Source organism: Fusarium subglutinans (genome assembly GCF_013396075.1).
Source record: "Fusarium subglutinans strain NRRL 66333 chromosome Unknown NRRL66333_c0000134, whole genome shotgun sequence".
In the NCBI taxonomy this organism is placed as follows: Eukaryota; Fungi; Ascomycota; class Sordariomycetes; order Hypocreales; family Nectriaceae; genus Fusarium; species Fusarium subglutinans.
Genome location: NW_023502197.1, coordinates 92537 through 114548, shown reverse-complemented (window position 1 = coordinate 114548; position 22012 = coordinate 92537). Strand labels below are relative to the sequence as shown.

General features: G+C 48.4%; 8 protein-coding genes across 8 annotated transcripts; 3 read left to right on the top strand and 5 right to left on the bottom strand.

Annotated features, from left to right (window-relative positions):
- Positions 1-1620: 1620 nt before the first annotated feature.
- FSUBG_9111 (uncharacterized protein) lies at positions 1621-2340 on the bottom strand (the record flags this gene model as incomplete). Its single annotated transcript, XM_036687590.1, has 2 exons — positions 1621-2071; positions 2150-2340. The coding sequence occupies 2 exons, from the start codon at positions 2338-2340 to the stop codon at positions 1621-1623; spliced, it is 642 nt and encodes a 213-aa protein (XP_036535428.1).
- A 1814-nt stretch (positions 2341-4154) lies between these two features.
- FSUBG_9110 (conidiation con-6) lies at positions 4155-4464 on the bottom strand (the record flags this gene model as incomplete). Its single annotated transcript, XM_036687589.1, has 2 exons — positions 4155-4291; positions 4350-4464. The coding sequence occupies 2 exons, from the start codon at positions 4462-4464 to the stop codon at positions 4155-4157; spliced, it is 252 nt and encodes an 83-aa protein (XP_036535427.1).
- A 992-nt stretch (positions 4465-5456) lies between these two features.
- Positions 5457-6576, bottom strand: FSUBG_9109 (uncharacterized protein; the record flags this gene model as incomplete). Its single annotated transcript, XM_036687587.1, has 2 exons — positions 5457-5821; positions 5868-6576. The coding sequence occupies 2 exons, from the start codon at positions 6574-6576 to the stop codon at positions 5457-5459; spliced, it is 1074 nt and encodes a 357-aa protein (XP_036535426.1).
- Positions 6577-8599: 2023 nt separating this feature from the next.
- Positions 8600-9829, bottom strand: FSUBG_9108 (kinetochore complex sim4 subunit fta1; the record flags this gene model as incomplete). The annotated part of the gene is made up of 1 exon (XM_036687586.1): positions 8600-9829. The coding sequence occupies one exon, from the start codon at positions 9827-9829 to the stop codon at positions 8600-8602; it is 1230 nt and encodes a 409-aa protein (XP_036535425.1).
- A 1423-nt stretch (positions 9830-11252) lies between these two features.
- FSUBG_9107 (uncharacterized protein) lies at positions 11253-14894 on the top strand (the record flags this gene model as incomplete). The annotated part of the gene is made up of 1 exon (XM_036687585.1): positions 11253-14894. The coding sequence occupies one exon, from the start codon at positions 11253-11255 to the stop codon at positions 14892-14894; it is 3642 nt and encodes a 1213-aa protein (XP_036535424.1).
- Positions 14895-16340: 1446 nt separating this feature from the next.
- Positions 16341-17503, top strand: FSUBG_9106 (members of the aldo keto reductase family; the record flags this gene model as incomplete). Its single annotated transcript, XM_036687584.1, has 4 exons — positions 16341-16667; positions 16720-16905; positions 16964-17369; positions 17424-17503. 4 exons carry the CDS (start codon positions 16341-16343, stop codon positions 17501-17503), a joined length of 999 nt encoding a protein of 332 aa, XP_036535423.1.
- A 503-nt stretch (positions 17504-18006) lies between these two features.
- Positions 18007-19090, bottom strand: FSUBG_9105 (siroheme synthase; the record flags this gene model as incomplete). Its single annotated transcript, XM_036687583.1, has 3 exons — positions 18007-18202; positions 18256-18737; positions 18854-19090. 3 exons carry the CDS (start codon positions 19088-19090, stop codon positions 18007-18009), a joined length of 915 nt encoding a protein of 304 aa, XP_036535422.1.
- Positions 19091-19613: 523 nt separating this feature from the next.
- On the top strand, positions 19614-21708 carry FSUBG_9104 (uncharacterized protein; the record flags this gene model as incomplete). The annotated part of the gene is made up of 2 exons (XM_036687582.1): positions 19614-19889; positions 19945-21708. 2 exons carry the CDS (start codon positions 19614-19616, stop codon positions 21706-21708), a joined length of 2040 nt encoding a protein of 679 aa, XP_036535421.1.
- Positions 21709-22012: the final 304 nt, after the last annotated feature.

Here is a 22012-nt window from a genome sequence, read left to right as displayed (position 1 = left end):
GTGTTTCGATGGCTCGTGGACAGCAGATGATGGACGTGGTTTGAAGCGAATTGGTGAGCTGGAGCGGGATGTTCTCGAGAAAGAACTTGTGATTTGAAGCTGGCGTGAAGAAGAGCAACAATATTCTGAGCACTATGGTCTTATATTTAACTTGTATGTGTAAATTCGGGGTTCAACTATATAAAGTTATTGAGTGCTCTGGTGGCAATGTTTTACTTTTCAGATAATACCATGGGGTAGAAATACTGAAAGATTACTATGAGAACGCACCGATTTGTAGGCTTACGGTACGGGTGAAAAAAAAAAGAGTTTAGTTATGAAGATCGAGTGAACTGTATAGCATGTCAGTCTCTGATTTCTCTGCAAAAGAGGCTCGGTGATCTGGGTCTGGACATCTGGGGATAGATGTAAAATAGACCGCCAGAGATAGTATAAACTATATAGTAAGAGATTAAAGAGGCAGAAGCTCGTAGTTGATTCCAATGGAAGTCATTTGTTAGCCTCTGGCTGTCACTTCTGATTCGACGTGTGGGCAGAGAGGTGTCATCGCAGCCGCATGGGAAGACTGCGAGTAGGTGGCTTGGCCAGCTGATGCAACAGAAAGAGTTCAATATTTTTAATGGAGGTATGGCTATCTGATCCGTAACATGAGATATTGTGTCTTGAATATGTTTTCTCGGGGGATTGTTGGTTATGCAAAAGTGTTGGTGTATCATCAGTTCCCTTAACATGGCACTACTATAGTTACCTGTCAAAGGGAAGATGTAATTCACTAACTTAGGATTTAGTTTCGCTTTGGATAAGAAGGTAATATCGAAGATGGCATTTGTGGTTTAATTCTACTTTGCAACAGGGTTTATCAGCAGCTGGCCTTACCTGGTAGTCTCAACAGACTCCTCCTCCTTCATGGACCTGCATTTCGTATCCGACTGTCATATCGAATTCACTATAAGCGATATACGTTAGTAGTTTGAATTGATGCTCAGATGATCCCATACGGTTCTCGCTCCTGTCAAGAATCAGAGTTCAAGGAACGGCTCGGTCTCAGCGTCCCAACCCCGACATCTTGCATTGGCTGAAACGGTAACATCGCTGCATTCACACGATACCATTTCCAACCGCAGACATGCACGAGTCAGAAGCTTCGATTGGTTGGACCGTACTCCATCTCTTAGAGTTTATTTAATACCTACCCGAAAGCTATCACGAGTCGAAATGTCTTGGCGAGAGTTGCTGCTGTCGTTCTTTGGTGTATGTTGTCAATTACACAAAATATCTTATCAATCTCCGCCGGCTTGAATGCTAGGTATGCTATATACATCATTAATATCGTGACCCGGTTTAGTAATGGTACAATGAATCGAAGGCCAAGACAACACAGTACAACAACAAAGACATGAACTTGATGTGCCAGCATCAACACAACACAACACAAGACAATATCCAAATGGATATCACCACCCAAAAGGCTTGGCATATCGTTCGACGGTCCTAGATGCTCCGCCAAGTCCACAAATTTTTCCCCAGTCAAGCTCAGCTCGGCTTCACAACACAACACAACACAACACGCACACGCCACCGTGCAAATTGTCACCCACTTCTTCCCGCGGAGGATAAATCTCACATTTTCAGTAGCGCATCGTTATCAATGATACGATCATTGTAGCCCTCGCATGCCACCTTGACAAAGGCCTTTGCCATCTGCGCAACTTCAACGCCGTGAGCCGAGCGACCGCCTACAAGTCTTCTCTTCTTGGGCGCGTCTGGGGTGACGATGGCGCTGGGTCTCAAGATCCAAGCGCTAAATGTTTCAGGGCTGGCGTCTGCAATCTCGCATAGACCCTTCTCCGCCTCGGACTTTGGTTTCCTTTGGTCCCCGAGCGAGAGCAGTGAAGATGCCTTTGAGTTGGCCTTGTTGCTGCACAAGACAAAGTTGAACTTGTTGCCTGCTGGTGGCTTTGGTGCTATGTGCTCACTGAATATTTTTGCCGCCGTGAGCGGTAGTTCCACGTTGACGTGGTGAAGAAGTGCCTTGTCGTGGTTGAGACGGTCTGGCCGTGCTCCAATGGCCCTGTGTAAATGATCAGCCTCTCATGTTGGAGCAGTATGAAGACTGATCTTTAGAGATCGAAAGAGACCGTCTTCTTACCATAAACACGCCGAAGACCCTTCAAGTCGCCGTAAAACTTCATCGGAATACCTTGCAAAGTCCTGAATCATGATAACATCCGCCTTTGGGTGACTCTCGATGTCCATTGAGACGGCCTTTCGAGTGAGAATAACGACTTTTGTGATGCGCGCGTCGGCGAGACATTGTTTGACGATCTCATTGCCGACCATCCCGGTCGCCCCTGTAACCACAACCTTCATCTGCTGAGTAGAATATCGCAAAAAGGACTGGAACCGATAGTGCAGTCGCTCGCTTTCAGAGGAGGGAAAAAAAGGAGAAGAAAAGAGAGTGTTTGACGGATAAATGAGTGAATGAGTGCACGAAGAATGATGGGTATTCCGTAGGGCCTCAGAGATGATCCCTGGTCTTGCGGGCCTCTCTCGCCTTGCTATAATACTAAGGGCAGAAAATTAAAAAGGGCCGGAAACAATAAATAGTATTAGACCAGCAGACAGTGGCAACAGAAAATATGATGAATGTCGCTAATAGAGATGGCTCTTATGAATGAATGCTAAGGTACCTTGTGCATTCATCTTGATCTTGCATCCATGGCTTGGAGGAAAGAAATCAATTATGTATATGTATGATCAGCCACGCAAGTGAAAAACTACACTTGACCTCTTGAGGAAGAGAGCTAGCAGGTACCTTATAGTGAAGGAGTACCTATTGCCGGCAGCCCGATCTGACCATGGCCATGGAATGACATTGACAGCTTCTAGCATCTCTTGGCTCTGTTGCCGAACTACAAATACCGCGCGCGGGTAGATCCTTGTACTGTATGTAGCTCATTGCAGTGTGTACCTACCTACTAACCTAAGGTAAGTAATTTTCAACGACTCAAGAAAATGTGCTTCCTCGGTCCTCTCTTTAGATCGACACTTGGCCAACCAATCCTTTGAGATCCGCCGGTTTTGGCACGGAGATACGATGCAGAGCCTGTCACTGCCTAAAAAATGGCCGTTTGACGCCAAGGCCCGTCTTAATTTGCTCTCGCGAGTGACATTGACTATCGCGACTATTGGTTGGACTTTACACAAATCTGTCATTATTAGTTAATGTGGATGTTTTAGTTATATTGGCTGAAATATTCCGCCATGAAGAACATGGCCTCGGGGAGCAAGAAAACACCGGACCTTGATCTAGGGTGCTAAAATAAACTCATTAAAAAGCCCCCTAAACTTAGGCTAAATTTACCTAAATATTTCTAAATATTTTTATTGCTTAGGGTCAAGGTTTTGTGTTTTCTTTCCTCCCCTACTAGCATGGCAATAAGACAGACTATCACTACCAGCAGCCCAATATTTTCACAGGCTAATACATTTTTTCTCTGATGCCATCGACAGAACTCGTTAGACCTCAACCCCTTCTGTGCCGATCATCCGCTTTGCCGACCTGCTATGCCCAATACTGCAAGTACACGTTTCACTCTGTAATGAAACATGGGCACCCGCGCGTCTGGCGACGTTATCAGCGTTACGTTGTCGAGCGTGACTTGTGGAAAGGAGATGCCGACTGGTATAGGTACATGTACAGGGTCAGACCGTCAGTACATGAGGTGCTCTCTGTATTACATTCATTTCCCAGGGCAAGCAGATGTTTACTTCATCCCATTTCCCGTGGTGCGCAATGCCCAGACAGGTACTTAGCTGAGGCATGTAGCCTGCTAGGCCAGCGTCAATAAACAATTTATAGAGACGCAAATAAGCTTCCTTTTTCAAAATAAACAACGAGATGCTGCACTTCAAGCTCCGCAAGATCGACCCGACGCTGAATGTTTCGGATCCGATTCGGATCCGGGGCTGATTTCGAAGCTGGGGTATCCGTAGGTAGGTAGTCACTCGATGACGATTGGCTCAGTGAACTGAACCCATCCCTCAGTTACGAGAGCGAATATACAGATAGGTACATAAAAGTTGACCAACTCAATTAGGTATTATTCCATTTTGGATATCATATTATTTCCTCGATTAATTGATTAATTTACTCAACCAACTCGGCTTCCCTCCAAGTTGTCAGCCGCGCTCTTGCTTCGAGGGTCAGACTCGTTGCCGTAGTGGTTCGCGTCTCCTCCCAGCGCCTCGATCTCCTTCTTGCTGTTCTCCTTGCTGGCCTGGCTGGTGTCTATCGATCAATCACTGTTAGTCACTGGAGACGACGCTCCTGTAAGGACGGTTCATACTGGGGTTGGAAAGGTTCGCCTTGTGGCCCTGGATCTTGTGGGAGATCTCTTCGCCGCCCTCGCGAAGCTCCTGCATGTCATTTGAGATGACGGATCGGTCTCCAGCGGAATTCATTTTGGTGATAGGTATTGGTATTGATTGATTGATTGATTGATTGAATGGTTGTAATTTGTAATAGTCTTGGACTTTTCCTACATGCCCTGTATTGAATTCCTCTTTATATACCCATTTTCCTCTTCCGTACACCTACTTATTTCTCGGCATGACATGCCATGACGTTACAGCATGAATATTGTTAAGGCTCTTATGTCATGCTTGAACTGAATCAAGGACATCTCCATGTCCCACAGACTTGGCTCACCTTCCAGGTGTGGCGAGCGATGCGTTCTGTGTGGCTGGATGTGTCCAGCATGAGGGGCGGGATGACATAGCTTCCATGTTGCCCATGAAGCCGGGGTGAAGCTTGAAATTAATTGGAGCTATCACCCCCGAGATCTTGGCCGAAGATGGTCGTGTTATTTTGGACTGTACCCCTGCCTGATTCGCCATCTCGATCACTTCAACGACTATCTTGTAATACAGATACAAAAAGCAATGGATGATGCACAATCTGAAGCCATAAAGTACATCCAGGACGCCATTTTCGGCCATTGTACTGGCAGTTGTTGCACAAATTCCGGAGAGAAAAAAATGTCGTAATCTTCCAACTTGTGACATACAGTTTCGTCACACGCAAACAAACGGGTTTCCTGTGACAGGTTGCAAAGCCATTGCCGTTTGCAACCCCCCAGGTTCTGCTCGACATATCGAATATACAGTATATTCGGTGATTAGATATGTGTATTAGAACATGCTAGCTAGGTAGTAATAAGTTGATATGCCGTCTCCCTTTGTTCTGGCCTACCCCCTCTCTCTCCAGGTGTGAACACCAGCACAAATGAAGCGCTTGTTCTGAATAATCGCCCAAAGGAATGTGTGACACTACGCACATCAGTCCGCAGTCCTTGTAGCTGATAGAATGATCCTACGGAGACCTGACTCTAAACCAACGCTGTATTTTGAAGCCCTTAATATATATGTTATGCCCCGGCCTCGGTTCGACTCATTTACGGTCTGGCGAGGCTCAACTCTGTCTCTGGACCAATGCTCGAGTGACGATTGATGCGATGTTCCGCATCAGTACTCATTTCTTGCGGAAGTGTAGTACTACCAACCATTTCTGAAGCGACACCCATCTGTTGTTGGTTGTGACTGTGACTGTGACTGTGACTGTGACTGTGATTGTACTGTTGCTGGTACGGAGGAAGAAAGTTGGGACTGTGTGCGTGTTGGGCACTATGATCCGGAAAGTATGTGAAGGATTGCGGTCGTTCCGATTGAGAGATGTTCGGAAAATACTTTTGGAACTGTTCAATAGAGGAAAGACCGCTATTGTGTGGATTCATAACCGTGGGAGATGAAGTGAATGACTCTGCGTTTTGTTAGTGCTGATTCTCCTTCCGGACGTGTCTACTTACGCTGATAGCCACTCATGGGAGATTGGGCGACGAATGTGCTCGGATGGATAGGGCCACTTGGAGGTGGAAACGGATTCGCTGTGAGTGTCGGTGCAGCTGGAGGCACGCTGTAACCTGCGCCGTGTTCTCGATGATGCTTGTTCTTCTGTCGGGGCTTCCACCAGAAACGCCAGACCACGAGCACGAGAACAATCAGGCCCCCGACTGACGCACCCACAGCGATTCCGGCAGTAGCTCCAGCTCCCAAGCCATCGCCCTCATTTGCATCAACTGCAGAGGTGCTCGAGGCTGTGGTAACGGCTGTCTCGGACACACTCGAGGTAGCAGAGCTTTGACTTTGACTAGGATGAAGGAAGTTGAGTCTGTTATTCTCAACTTCAGATAGCTTAGCTGGCACAAGCTTTGCCCTTGGACACTCTGAGTTACAAGCGTTCTGGCTGCAGCATCCAAGGAAAGGCGGTTCGGTATGGGCACATGAGTACCAGTTGTCGACACCTTGAGAGTTGTCACAGTCTTGCTGAGGAAGCTCAGAGTATTTGTCGGAGTCGAAGGTTATCGCACGCAAATCACCATCAGGACAGGTTCCATTGTTCCTGCCACAGGGATCATTGACACAACAACCTATAAACTGCGTATCGTCATCTTCACAGATGTAGAAACTGCCCCCGTAAGGACACGAGAGGCCCCAATGCGTACGAGCTTCAGACATTGAGTCTTGGAATCGAGTATTCGGCCTCGACAATAACGTTGATGAAGTGTAATGTTTCTTATGGTAGCGTCTCAAGACGAGCTCTGGAAGCCTCTGAAGAAGACAAAGCAGGATGACTGAGGGCAAAGGTAAGAGTAAGGGATCACCAAAGCCCCCGACTTTCAGCTGACATGGGACTCTCGCTTGTTGCCGTCGAGTGACAGCATCAGCTCACGTAAGTAGCTTCTTTCTACTTTCAACGCACAGCCCGCACGGCTATGCACCCGAGAGATTGTGGGCAGCATGGGTATAACTGGACGACATCTGTGTCTATCCCTCCAGCTGGGACAGGCCAGCTCAGCTTACCGCGGCGAACCCCAAGCATCAGACCACATTCGAGTATCAAATCAGGCTGTCAAGACTTGTGGCGACTTTGGCAGCGGCAAGTTCTAGAGCTTGTCCGACCGAGGGCTTGATGCTGTGAAACAGTACTAGGCTGTGATGAGATTACATTGCAGCTATTACCAGAAGTAGTGTTGGCTTAAGTTAACTCTATGTGATATTTACTTCCAGTACTAAGTATAGGATCTTCTCGAGGCGTTGGTGCCGTATTGAGAGACAAGGATGTTCAGCTCAGTCACCAACGCTTGCGCAACTTGTGTCACTGGGTCATTATACACACCCCGAACATTTAAGCACGGTGAAGCTTATTCCTCTGCTTACTTTGGCTCATGGAAAGAATGGGAAAGACTTGGCCAAAATACTGAATCCATCGTATCAGGGCTAAGACGTAAATGACTGCGCTATGGTCTTCGTAAAACTATGAATAGCATCCTTTGCTACCACCTAAGCTTAGATATGGAGGCTCGACGATGCTTGGCGACGGCAAACGTTTTATCTCTTCTGTTGTTTGTCAATGAGCATGGCACTTGCATGTTGCTGCTTGGTACCAGCTTTGTTGACATTTATCCCGAGCCTTATGTGAAAGCTTGGTTCCAGCTTTGCTTGCTGCTATAGCCCTTGGCCACTGAGTAAGCGCCTCCGTAGCGCGCATCCGGCTCTTGATACACCATCAGCCATTATCGCATTCCACGGCATTGATCCTCCTGATCGCGATGAAGATCATCAGAAACCTCCCATCTCCAAGACCAAACAAGGACACTGAAGCAATATCTTCTTGTTTGTCGTATCTCCAGCTTCAAATGCGCGGGTCCTGTTACGTGCAAGTTTATCACCAAAAATAGACCCTTCTTTGTTGTCACCTACACCACATATCACGACACAGCCTTGTTTGTCTGACTTGTTGCCTTGATTAAATGATGCCAAGGTACGGATACTGGTGCCCGAATAGACAGCACAGATCACAATTTGCACCATACCCAAGAGGCGCTTTGGCGAAATTAAACCGCAAACCAACAAAACAGTTTTCCCTGCATATGCGACGCGTGAGGCTGACAGAATATGACACCTCGGATTACATGCCGCAGGATGAAAGGACACAGATTTATTGACTACAAGAGTCGCTTTAGCTCCATTGACTTTTTTCTGGACAACGGTGCAGACGAGAATGGGTGTCCGCGGCCAGTCTTAGGAAGCAATGTTTGTCGCAGTGGCAGCCAGTGAGCTACCGCCCGTGAAGGATACTTGAGAAAGAAGATGTTCCCAAAAGAAACGCTAGATGCTAGTGTTGGGTGATCTGACTTGAATTCTCTCCGCTCTTGGACAGGAATTGTGTCTTCGTTACTGTCAAAAGGGCCGATGGTATTTCATCAGGTGTTACTTCGTGCAACGAAGGTTGGCGTGTGCAAGCAAAGCATTGGTCCAATCACCCCTTCATCGCCATTCGCATCATCTGGTTCGTGACTGTTGGACTCTTTGAATTGCCCATCAGTCTGGTCATGGACCTAAAAACATTGCGCCAAGAACCATTCTAAACAAAGGGATGCACCGAACGGCCCAGCACTAAATTCTGTTTTCCAGGCCCATCACCATTTACGAACCGGGGGTGACAGCGGATGTCTGTCAAATGAGCTAATGCGTTGGCTCAAACTCCGGGTTGATTGGCAAATACCTGCGGCAGCTGCTCGCCCTGAACCCTTTGTCCAAGTTGCGCCACAAAGGACCACGCAGCGCGGGAGAGGCTCTGGCTGATCTCACCAGGCATTATGATCTTTAGGCGACTCTGGCCGAGCACGAACCCGGCGCAGGAGATCTGAGTAACATGTACGCCGGGATGGAAAAGATCCAGTGCAAGATGGTGATGTAGATAGAGTCCCAAGGCTTCAGTAAAGGGGGATGCTTCAGAAGAACCTTTTTTACGCCAAGCCCAGCCATCGTCTGTGTTCCCTCCAGCAAGCCTACGGCGTTCACGGGCGTCTCCTTGCCAAGAAGCATTAACCGGGATATGGCTCTTCTCACCAGCGCTCACAAAACGGCGAAGGTCTTGTGCAGATATGGTGATATCAACAGATCGAAGCCCTGGGCTAGGCCTTGTGTCTTCTTGAGTTTGGGGGTTGTCGATAGCTGTCGGATCTTGGCTGGTCTGAAGCGACACGTTGAATGCAAGTGTTATAGTAAAGTCAATACCTCGATCGTTGAGCCCTTCGTTTACGATCCAGCTTTCCCAGACCCCGAGAATAGTCTTGGTCCCCATTGTTATCCGACTGACGCGACAGTCGAAAGAAGCAGCAAGCCAGTTTGCCACAACAGTCTTTAGTTGCTGAGGCATGCGCATCAACAATAATGGCAGATGGAGAAACCTGCTTTGATCATCGATTTGCCGCGACTCTGAAGAGTCCGATAGTCCAGGTAGAAGAATCGCAGCATAAGCAGCATTCTCATGCTCGATGCTTATCCAGAGCCCTTGTTTCTGGTCGGCTGGAAGGTCGCTCTGATCACCGCTTGGAGCTTCGAGGTCGAGATCAGGAGCGTCTTCGCCCAAAAAGGTACTGGCACGAAACCATTCGATTCGGACACCCTTGAGAGTTCCAACTTGACCGAAAGATGTATCTGCTGCCTCCAAACTGAGTTGAATGCCACGAACTACATCACCGACAAGGGTGTCACGAAGGCGGCTGGCGATAACTTGGAGCCGCTGACTGGTGAGACGCGATTTCCCAATGTGCATGGGGGAAACACGATGAGTTGAGAAAGTCGTGTTGAAAAAGGGCGGAACCGCTTCATCATTGGTGGTTTCAGAGGTGGTATTGAGCGATTGCGCCGGGGATTGCTGAACCTCTGCAGACGCAACGCCTTGAGCACTCAGGCGCGCCATTTCTGTGAAGAGTACAGTATTTTCTCAGTACCTGATGCCTTTGTGCTTCTGGCGTCTTGTCTAGTCTGGACTGGTTTGATTGTTGGCTTGCTGCTATTGTTCTGGCTGGCTTGAATGTGGGGGCTTGAAGGTATATCGCAATGGTAGGTCAGACGCGTCTTTGGGAGCGCTTTTGTTGAAAGAAAATTGACAAAGAATAAGGAGAGTCGCACCATGTGATTTTTTACGTAGTTCTCCAAGTCATAACATCAAAATCTCACTCCATTTATATCATGCCAGAGAATCTCTGTAAGATTGGTAGGTAGGTAGGTAGATAGGTACCTTGGGATGAAAGTTGGTGCATCTGGCTGAGAGAACGATCGCGTTAATGTGATGACTAAGCTTGAAGACATAGATGAGAAACGCAAGTGAGGAATGATCACATCTTCTTGCCTTTCAATTTAACTCACCGTTTCCCTTCCCTTTCCTTTCCTTTCCTTTCATAATCGAAGAGAACCTGAGTCATAAGGGGAGGCAGACTCGATTCTCTATGAACGCTTTCTGATCGCCCTCACGAGTCACAGATGAGGTATTCACCATTTCTCACCCTTGCGGTTAAATACGCTTCACTGAGAGATGCCCCTGATTGTTCATTGGCTCAGTCTGCTTCAGAACAAGGTCTCTCCCACCTCAATGTGAATTGTGGACTTGTATTACGACCTCGGCCGTCCCGAATAGTAACCGCATTGTTCAGTAGCCATAGATGCTAAACAAAGATTACATGTCGTCAATAGGCGCCTCCAATAACAGCGTTAGGATTGAGGTTCCTCGACTTGTACTCTCATACTTTTATAGCTCAATAAGTTGGTTCGATCGACCAACACCGGCTCTCGGACTCGGACTCGGAACAAAGGAAACGACAGATGTTAGTGATCCTCAGGGTTTCCGAGTTTCGAATCTCCAATTGCTCGTGCAAAATGACAAAGAAGTGCCCCAAAGAAGCTCTGGGAGTGCCATTGTGAGGGCCTGGTTGATGTATCTGGACACAAACATGGCGTCATATCAGTGAGTAGAATGGGCACTCACACACGGTACTGCATGATCGGAGGTATCCAGAGGTATAAGTGCTCAGGTGGTTGTGTTTTCTTTGTCCTTCCAAGATCTATTGTGGCCTTAAGCTTCCGATCGCGCTCTTCGGATGCCCATATCAACCAGGCAGTCTATCCGTCTGATAAAAGGCACCAAGGAGAGATACTGCGACTGCTCGAGACTACCGATATTATCCTGTGGCAACTTTTTCTGATCTTTTCGTCTGCGGAAAGTCTGACGACGATCTCGAGAAGCCTTTCTGTACCCATCAGCTCTTTGAACGAGTCAAATTTCCTTCCCAAGACAACAGTCGATCCATGAACCAATTTTCAACAAGGGAGCTTTTCATATCATAATGACCGACGAGTGCCAGGAACCCACTGAATACGAATACTCGAACTACCATGTCAAATGGCTCGGGAAAAACTACAAGCTAGGCGATCCAACGCATAGAACGGTCCTAGATGCGGATCTCGAAGACTTTGCTACGGGGGAGCATCTTCGTGCGAAGGAAGCGATACACAGCCAATCTATGAGGAGTGCCCGCGCTATTTGTGCATTTCATGGTTATGGAAGAAACTCTGTGTGGCCACCAGTTGACCCTGGGAGGCCCACCGAAGAGCTTTTAGAAGAATTGAGGCATGCCAATCAGCTTGTTCAGTCGGAATGGTCGAGATTGAATGAACTCGTAGTCAGCAAAGAGCGAGAGATCCAGGAGATCATTATCAACCTCACTGATGGACAAGTCAGAGACCGAAATGGGGAGATTCTGTGCATTCAAGACTGCCTGGAGAAAAGCTGGGAAGAGACCAGAAATGCGTTCAATGCCCAATACACAAAAAGCCGTTCAGAGTCAAGACCCGTCCACATGGAGAGTGACTTCAGCCTGGATCCTGAAGGCCTTATCAACCCTAGCCATTCAAGTGATCTCGACGAGTTTGCCCATGAATATCTCCGCAACATCAGAGTCAACTTCCACTGGATAAACAACGGTATACCGACGATAATTGAGGAAAAGAGGCAGTACCCAGTCTATCGCAGTGCAGCCAACTATCGCGACAACAGAGAGGCTATGGAAGACGCTATCATGGACGATGTCAAGTTCCGGAATTCGAGGAAACCGGATCCAGAGCTTGCAGCAGATGCAGACGCCTCTGAATCAGCCGGGTACAACTTCGGAGTTGAAGATGCACTACGAAAGCAAAGAGCTCATTTCTTGGTCTCGCACATCAACAAGGAGGATCTTTCTATCCCACTCAACATGCTCATGTTCATCCACTATCGGGCCCGACTTCACCCCATCGACTTTGCTTTCCAGGATAACAATCGTATGCACCTAGGAATACAGTCCCATATTTTGTCAGGCGCCTGCGATCCTTCGTTTTATGTCATGTTTGTCCCAGTGAACGATCACGAGCCTGAAAATCCACACCAAAGAGCTTGGTGCGAACCTAAGATCGTTTCCAAGCACTCACTCGAGATGGACGAAGACAGGTTTGAGGACTTGCAATCCGCCGGGCGGATATTCGGTAGCATGGAAGCATGGCTTATACTACAGTCCCAAGCTATTACATACATCTTCTTGGCTACTTTCTGCAGACAGATGCTAGATCTGGCAAAGCACGAGCTGATTACAAGCCACACTAACCGACTCAGCAAAGAGGAGATCCTGAAAATTGAGGTTCCAGCAAGAAGAAAGATCATTATGTTGAAAGAAGAGAAGGGAGCCGAAACATTGCAAGACATCGCATCCATTCGACAATATGAGCCAAATTGCACTGGGCTCAACCTACAAAGGTATCGCACTAAGCTCAAGGACAAAAGTGCGGCAGCTGAAGAACATATCAAGAATCTTTTTGACGACCCTGCCTACCTGACAAAATACATCGCGGAGCAAAAGGATCATCACTGGACTAATATTATCGAAGACTCAACGTATCTGCCGAATGAGTACTCTCGGAGCTACCATGATGCAACTCTACGTCATGTACTGTATCGAAGTTGCATGAGAAGTGTGTTGAGAAGAGCCTTTTTCGAGTTCTTCATATGGGAAGCCATTACAAGTGCCTTGGAAGACTTTGAAACCTTTGAGCAGGAGACACTCAAAAAACCACCCAAGATGGAAGAATTCGGATACTTCAGAAGGACAGCTGCACCTAGACCTTATGTTTCTGAAGAACTTGATTCCTATACAGCAAAATACCTTCAAATTCGCGAGTTGATCCTGCACGCTGCGGCTTTCTTCATCTTCACATTCCGTAAAGAAGCAGTCCATGCCGCTTCTGAGCCCATGCGCAACACCTACCTTACTACTAAAAGGCCAGAGTACAGACAGGACTGGTTGATCAGAGAATACTATGACAGCGAAGATATTATGCTTGACTTCCAGGAAACGGCTTTGCACAGTGACCGAGGGGGGAAACATCGCATCGTGGCTGAGCTTATTGAGAACTTCATCTCGAATAAGCATTCCTCCATGTATGTTGGCATCCGGAAAACTACGGATAAAGTGAAGAGGCATATTGAAGCCCACAACCGTGACGCTGAGCCAGCAGAAAAGTTCTCAAATCTGATCAGCCAAACAATCGACGGTTTGGATTTGCTCGCCGATGTTGCAGAGCATCTGGAGCTTATGCCTGGCATGTTCCGCAAATCTAACGAATGGACTAAAGAGTCCGAGAAAGACACTCGCGAGATGGTTTCTAGGATGCTCCAGGAGTTTTCATCGTATGACCTTCTTGCGCTCGACAACTGTGATTTCCGAGACAAACACGTCCCTGCTAAACGGACACATAGAATATTCCGCTTTCTCGACGAACTGCAAAGATTTGATGTCAAAGAAAAGGAGATGAGCTATGGCAAGGCGAAGGGTGACATCAAGCGCTTTGGTGCATCTCTTCTCAAGGGGCTTATATATCCCTTGAATGAAAAAAACAATGGGCTTATATATCGGCACAAAACCTGGGGCTTAAGCATCAACCCGAAATATGGTAGAGGGAAAGTATTCCCAGCAAATGGGCGGGCACTCGAGCGTCTGACGAAATGTATGGGAATCACCAGGGAGCAATTCACCTTTGCCGAAACTGAAACCCCTCTCGATCTCGATGCCCAAGGATCTAACCGCACACAAAAGACCTCTGAAGAGGACAGAAAGATCACATCGGAAATGTGGCTAGCCCTCAGAGAAGTTATGACAAAACGTCGGCAAGAGCAGAAGAGGAAGCTGGGAACTCAGAAGAAGCGCAATAAAGATAAGATACGGCCGCTGAAGCCGTCCGAACCATACAGGGTCAGCAAGGACAGTAAGGGAAAGGCGCCTGTACGAACGACGGGGAAGCCAGAAGAGATGGAGGCGGGTGACGATGTAGAAATGGAGGACGCGGGCTTTGAAACTTCACCTATGATGGATCAAACTCAGCCACCGAATGCTCCCCTGGATACATTCAATGCTCGACCGCCCCGTGTGCGTCCTCAGAGCAAGTATAAGCGTCCGCCTCCAACAAAGCCAGCACGCCGTACTGAGCCTGTTCCAGATCCTACGCTAGCACCAGACGGACTGCCCAAGAGAGAAATCAACAAGCACGCGTGGGAGACACTGAAGTCACTTACGTTGCGGAAATGGACATACACCAACGCTCATGGCAAAAAGGTCACAGAAGAACTCCCAGCGGTGAGTTTGATCGATATTGAGAGTACATTTAGCGGCGAGCTCGGGTTTCGTCTGGAATATGGGAAGGGTCGGCACCGTAAGTTTATTTGGACTGAGAATTGTATATTGCCACAATCGAGCGTGTTGAAGAATTTCAACTTCAACCCTGACAAGAATGCGACAAAAGGCTCGGACTTGATACAGGAGACAATGAAAAATTGGAACTTGTGTTTGGAGGATGCTGGAATTACTTGGCCCTTTGTAAAGCAATGGTGTATACAGAAGAAGGAGAAGAAGGAGAAGGAGGAGAAGCAGAAGAAGAAGGAGGAGGAGGACAAGGAGACATAGGATGTTGGGTTCCAAGAAGCTGTTGGAAAGCTACATGTATCTGTTTTTTTCTTTCTTTTATTAGCTGACTTGTTTTGTTTTCCTTTTGTTGTGTCCCGTCCTCAACCGCAAATGTAATCGAACCACTGCAATCATGACTTGTGTTGGCCTCAAACAAGTGTATAATAAGGTAACTTACGTCTAGTTGCTGACAACCGGATTGCTCATGCTGCGCAGTCACGGAAACGATAAAGGTTATATATAGCAAGCGGTACTTACGATGGCTGAAGATTCTGTCTGGCTTTAAAGTTGGATTGTTTGTGCTGATGGGAGATCCGTCATGAGTCGTCCCCCAAAGATCTACAAAGTGCTCAGAAGGGTTCCCGACCTTTATCATGATTATATCATATCTCTATAATTTGTTAGCCAGAAGCCAGTAAGTCCCGATCATCTCACATAATGTGAATGAATGTGTTTAAAACACCTATCAGCTTATGAAGGGCATGCATCCAATATGAATACATACAACATTTTCTGCCTTTCATCATGGTCTCTCAGTTTCTCAACATGGTTGTTACCCCTCATGACAACTTTGGCAGTCCATCACCCACAAAATACCAACCAACATTAGCATTAGTAAAGTACACTAAGGACGTCTTCTCCATATTCCCACCAAAAACCCCAGAAGTTGGGTAGGTACAGCCGTGCCAATGATACACGAGAACCATCTTTGAGTGGTTGCTTTCAGCACTGACTCGGGGTAGCTAGACCGAAAGCTGGCACGCCACAAGTAAAAAAAAATAAAAATAAAAAGTCGCTGATATCATTCTCAGGTGAATCCACATCGCAACAACAGCACGGGCTTTTAGCCCCTTCAATGGGGCAATGACGCCTTCTAACGTGGGGCAGCCATGGAAATTGCCCCGCGGCGTCTTCAGGTTGGTCTGCTTTGGTGACAGGCACGGCAGTTTGCGGTTGTGCAGTAATTAGAAGCTTCTCGATGCATTGGATGCCTTGACTAGCGAATCAGCCTCTGTGAAAGCTCTTCGGAGCTGCCCGTTCGGGTATCATGAGTACCCTTTTAGTGTAGCAAGTCATGCCTGTTACAGCTATCGAAGATATGAGGAGTTTGGTGGTGGGGGAGGGAGCCGTCACCACCAAGGTTCTCGATGGCATTGGAGAGCGATCAAGATGTAAATGTGGATATCTATGGCGATAGCAAGTAATGTACATACTGCACTGACTGTACTGTACTGTATGTACTGGGTCCTTATCTGGTGTCATAACATCACCTTACTCTTGCGTTTCTGGCGGTTGTTGCAGCTACCTTAGTACGCAATTCTTCTTATAAGCCCCTCCACCTCTCTTCTCCCACCTTCACCTTTCTCTCTTTTCCCTCTTCCCATTCTCACACTGACACAACCCCTCTCACATAACACACTCTCTCCCAAACAAACAACCGCAATCATGTCTTTCGGTCGAACTGTCACCCTCAACTCGGGCCACAAGATGCCCCAGATCGGCTACGGCACCTGGCAGGCTGCCCCCGGTGAGGTTGGTAACGGTGTCTACGAGGCCCTCAAGGCCGGCTACCGCCACCTCGACCTTGCCAAGATCTACCAGAACCAGCGCGAGGTCGGCGAGGGCATCAAGAAGGCCCTCAACGACGTCCCCGGCCTCAAGCGTGAGGACATCTTTATCACCGGCAAGCTCTGGAACAACAAGCACCGCCCTGAGGAGGTTCCTGGTGCTCTCGATGACTCCCTCGAGGAGCTTGGCCTTGACTACATTGACGTGAGTCCAAGCTTCATTCACTCGTTTCCGCGCACAGCTGACCCCCCAACAGCTCTGGCTGATCCACTGGCCCGTTGCCTTCAAGAATGGCCCCGAGCTCTTCCCCCTCAAGGCCGACGATAAGAACAAGACCGAGCTTGACCAGGGCGTCACCCTGTCCCAGACCTGGGAGGCTGTTACCAAGCTGCCCAAGGAGAAGGTCCGCTCCATTGGTGTCTCCAACTTCTCCATTGAGATGGTGAGTATCTACAATGCCTCACCCCAACTCATGTACACAAACGACTGACCCCCACTAGCTCGAGACCATCATCAAGGACACCGGTGTCACCCCCGCCATTAACCAAGTCGAGCGCCACCCTCGTCTTCCCCAGCCCGAGCTCGTTAAGTACCTGAAGGAGAAGGGTATCTACCTGACTGCCTACTCTGCCTTCGGCAACAACTCATGGGGCGAGCCCCTTCTCATCAACACCCCCGAGGTCAAGGCTATCGCTGAGCGCCTCAGCAAGTCCAAGGGCAAGGAGATCACACCCGCCCAGGTCATCCTCGCCTGGTCCACCCTCGACAACCACATCGTCATCCCCAAGTCCGTTACTCCCGCTCGTATTCGCAGCAACTTCGAGGAGGTGGAGCTTGACGAGGAGGCTATCAAGGAGCTTGAGAAGTTTGGCGAGAAGCCACAGCGTTTCAACATCCCCAAGACCTGTAAGTCTCAATCCACAATCCAAAATACCTGAATATCAACTAACAATTTTCCAGACTCTCCTGATTGGGACATTGATGTTTTCGGCGACGAGAAAGAGAAGACCGCTACCCACAAGGTGGTTCTTAAGCTGTAGAGGCTTTCATGATACCAAGTTATGATGCATGACGACATAAAATTTATCAGTTAAAAGGTTGAGCGGATGAAAACTCGACCATAGAGAAGAGATACAAAATTTAACGACCATCTTGTCATCTCTCCCTCCTATAATTAATACAGTGCTTACGCCCTGACAACTGCCGAGCGAATCATCGCGTTTCGTTTTGTTTGGACATCAACTGCCGATGTCTCGGGATCGACCATCCACGTGTCTGAGCAATTCAAAGGATTTGTAAATACGACAATCTAGAATGAATAGTATGTCCCCGACAAATAATACCGCAACTGATAAACTGTTCTGAAACCGCCCTTTCCATACCAAATAATGCTGTGACAGCGTCTTTCCCATCTACAACACGCAGTCAAAATGTTCCAAACCATATATGCACCTTGTCCCAAATAAATTGTATACATCGTAGTGTTCTCCGTGTCTTGCGCCATCGTTTAGTAGATCCTGTCTCCTGTATGTGTTCTCAGTATCTAGGCGCCGACACTGAAGCCGAATGAGCCGTCAAAGACGTCGAGTTTCTTGACATCAGTGCCTCCGCGGAGAGCTAGCAGAACGTCCATCGCAGGAACTTTGTTGGCAGGATAGAACAGAAGGAGATTGTCCATATCTTCGTCTGTGAGGCCGCACATCTCGTCCCACTTGTAGGTATCGCTAACTTTGGACATCCTATCATCGGGACTGTCAGTATAGTCTACGTGAAGGGCCTCTTGTAAACTGACCAAAGCATTCGTTTGGGTCCATCCTCAGGTTTGGGGGCCATTTTTCTTAATCTGAGTCGCAGTTCACCGATAGTCTCGATGGCATTCCCAGCATTCTTGGGCAGCTGCTTGGCGATGAACTGCCGAATGGCCGCCGCCAACCTGGGCCCCTTTCCATTGGTGCTGACCATAATCTGGAGGGGACCATCTCGATGAATACTGCCGAAATAGAAATCGCACTCGGGTGGTACGTCGGCGATGTTGGCGGGAATCCTTCGCTCCTTGCAAAGCTTCCAAACGACGGTCGAGGCGGCGGGGTCGTCAATAGCGACCAGAACCATGCTGGCTCCGTCTAAATCTCCGGGCTCGAATACTCGGTCGACGTGGGCGACTTGACCTTCGCTGACTCGGTAGGCGACTTCATCATTGAGGCCGGACTTGGGGCACACGACAGTGACGTTGGCGTCGGCGTTGAGGCAGTTTAGGATTCTACCAGCAGCGACCTAAAGACAATTGTCAGGCAAGAGGAATCATTGGTTGTATGGTTGTTTGTGATTGATGAGCACTTCAAACATCCAAAGTCTGAGGCTCGGCGCATGTGATGATGATTCAGACGTACCTCACCACCGCCGACAACTAGCACCTTCTTGTGCTTGATTTGCCATGCTAAGATCAGACTGCCTCCAGGCTGTACAGGAGGATAAGTCTTTGCCATAGCGACTGAAGCAGAGGAGGAAGAAGCAGAAGCAGAAGCCGAAGCCGAAGAAGATTCGGAGGGGGGAGTAGAAGAGGCGGGAGGAGATGCCGGAGATGCCAGCGCCGGCTGGGCTGATACAGGCTTCTGAATGGGGGTCATTTTTCCCCATCAACTAAAGTCAGGGACGGTAAGTAAAGGTGACAAAGGTTGACTCTTATCGAAGCTACAGGGGTTGTGATAAGACACGACGGCTCATGGCGGTAAGAAAACTTTGGAACCCAAGCTAGGAGGCTAAAACAAGCTGGTCTGTAAGCTAAGCTTAGGCAACTAGCACTTGCTCCAATCTTTTTGTCGTACAAGATAAAGGTCCCAAGTTTTCTTGCCCCCTCGGACGGGGAACGGGAGGAAGCGAATGAGAGCTAACTTTATTTGGCATGGAATGACATATGCTATAAGTGTACTTGGTTCACCGCCTTTGGAGCCCCGAGTCCAAGGTACCTCTTTATCTGGCATGAGCACCAAGCCACTGGAGTAGTACCTTGCCAGGCTATCGTGTATCCCCTCAATCCATCATCTTACATCCAACATTCCCCCGCGGCGCAGCTCGAGATAGAGCCCGACCCGCTACGGTCGCCCTCTTTCTCTCTTTGGTTTTGGTTTCTCACTTCGAAGATTCTTCATCATGTCGGGCCGCAAATTGGGCGGCGGCCGTGTCCTAGGCAGCGGCAGGGGCCTTGCTCCCCCGACACCTCCGATTACGAATGCGCCTCGAGTAGCAAGTCCATTGGCAGCGTCCGAAAGCAGCATGTCGATGGCTTCATCGTCGATATCACCACCTATTAGTGGTATCTCACCAGATATTCCGGGCCAGGACATTGGAAATAGCATCAGCGTTGGCGCTCAAGGGAAAGGCCCTGCTGATGGCGCACTTGTTTGCCCAATATGCAACGAAGAGATGGTAAATTATCATGGTATCTACGTTGAATGCTGTTTATTAAATACTGTCTCGATAGATGACCCTTCTTCAACTCAACCGACATATCGACGACAACCACCAAGAATTACCAGAAGAGGAGCAGGATGAAGTCAAGACGTGGTTTGACAAGCAGGTTCTCAAGGCCAAACGATTCCAGCCTCTCTCACTCATCAACCAGAAACTACGCGGTCTCGATGTCTTCGAATCAAACGAATCACTCCCTGTTGCGGTACCATCTAGTACTGCTGGAAAGAACCCTCTCGAAGGCCCGGTTGACCCCGACGAACTTATTACACGGCATCATTGGCAACGGTCTACCAGTTACGATCTTTGTACAGATCCGGCGTGCGGAAGAAGTCTGGGACCTTTGAATGGAAGCATAAACTGCCGACATTGTGGACGATTATTCTGCGAGGAACATACCATGTACCAAATGAAGTTGAGTCGAAGCGCAAAACACGAACCGGCTCGAGGCTACTGGGCGCGGGTTTGCGAGACATGCTTTAAATCAAGAGATGGATACAACGATCACCAAGGTGTATTGACGGACCACACTAACGCATTCGTGGAAATAAGAAGGAAAAAGGTCGAGCGACAGAATTTAGAAATCTCACGACTCGAAAAACGATTAACAAAACTCACAAAATTACTAGCGAACCCTCCCGAAAAGCTTACACAATCCAATGGCTCCTTACTAGGCCCGGTCACATCACTAGCAGGACAAAAGAACCCCCGGAAGCTCATCGAACAGTCAGTTGTTACTTGGGAAGAAGATGCTACTGTCTCTAAATGCCCTTTTTGCCAGCAGGAATTTGGTTCTTGGACGTTTAGAAGGCATCACTGCCGTATATGTGGCCGAGTCGTATGCGGCGATCCGCAAACAGGATGTTCTTCTGAAGTTGGCCTTAATGTGTCAAACGAAACTAACGGAGCAACAAAAGCGCCTTCGGGGACTGAAAAGCCCCTGTCAGTTACTGGCGATGGGCAAGTTGGGATAGACATTCGGATGTGTCGTGACTGCAAGCACACAATCTTCTCCGCTCGGGACTTTGCAGCTTCGTTACAGCACAAACCAGTGGATCAACGAGCATACGAGACGTTGAGGCAGTTTGAGCGTGGAATCCAGCAACTTCTACCCTCCTTTCATCGAGCCTTACTCAATCTACAGCCGGAGAAAAAGGAGAGCGGGGAGATCGATCTCAACAAGCCACCTCCTACACATGCACAGATTCAGGACGCGGCCAAGATCCGCAAGCGTTTGGTTGATAGCTTTGGAAAATACGGTATCGCTGCGAAGCGCCTGCGTGATCTCCCAACCGAGAGCCCGACACAGCGACGCCTTCAAATGGCGATATATACATACGCTAGTGGTTTTCTTCACACAAATATGCTTCCTCTAAAGAGCCTCCCCCAGCTGCTTCGCTCGCGCTCATCTGCATCGTCTTCGACAGCAGTTTCTACATCACGACTTCTTGCTTCACATCACCACTCGGGATCAAGTTTACGGCACTCAGAGCTAGTTGATGAGACGTCGTCGCAAGCACCTAGTGAAGGAAGTACAGTGGTGAGCCAGCTCGAGGCGGAGGAAAAGGAGCTTCGCGAGCGACTCGTTGTCTTGGAAGAGCAGCGTTTCATGGTTGAAGCCATGGTCAAGACCGCCCAGGGCTCAAGACGGTTTGAGGAGGTCAGTGCTTTGTCAAGGAACGTAGACGAGCTTGATGCTGAGATCAAGGTCCTGAGGAACAAAGTTGGGGGTGTTGAGGAGAGATGGGAAGGGGTATATCGCGATGGCGTTGCATGAAGATGCCATCAGATTATCGGCAAGATCGCCCTGGGTCTTGGAGCTGAACTGGAGAATCCATCTGCTTGGTTGTATATATCACATGGCATTGCATGGCGTTTGGCGTTTTGAAATGGGCGACACAGGAGTTCTACAGAGACGTAAAGTGCCCAGTCTCTTTTCACATTAGGTAGCTTATATTCACTGGAGTGAAAGCACCCAGTCAATGAATATTCTTCATGTCATATATTATACACCATTACTCGTCAAGGGCGCTATCTATCCAACTTCTCCTCTTTCCTCTTTTATGCTCACTCCTACTCCT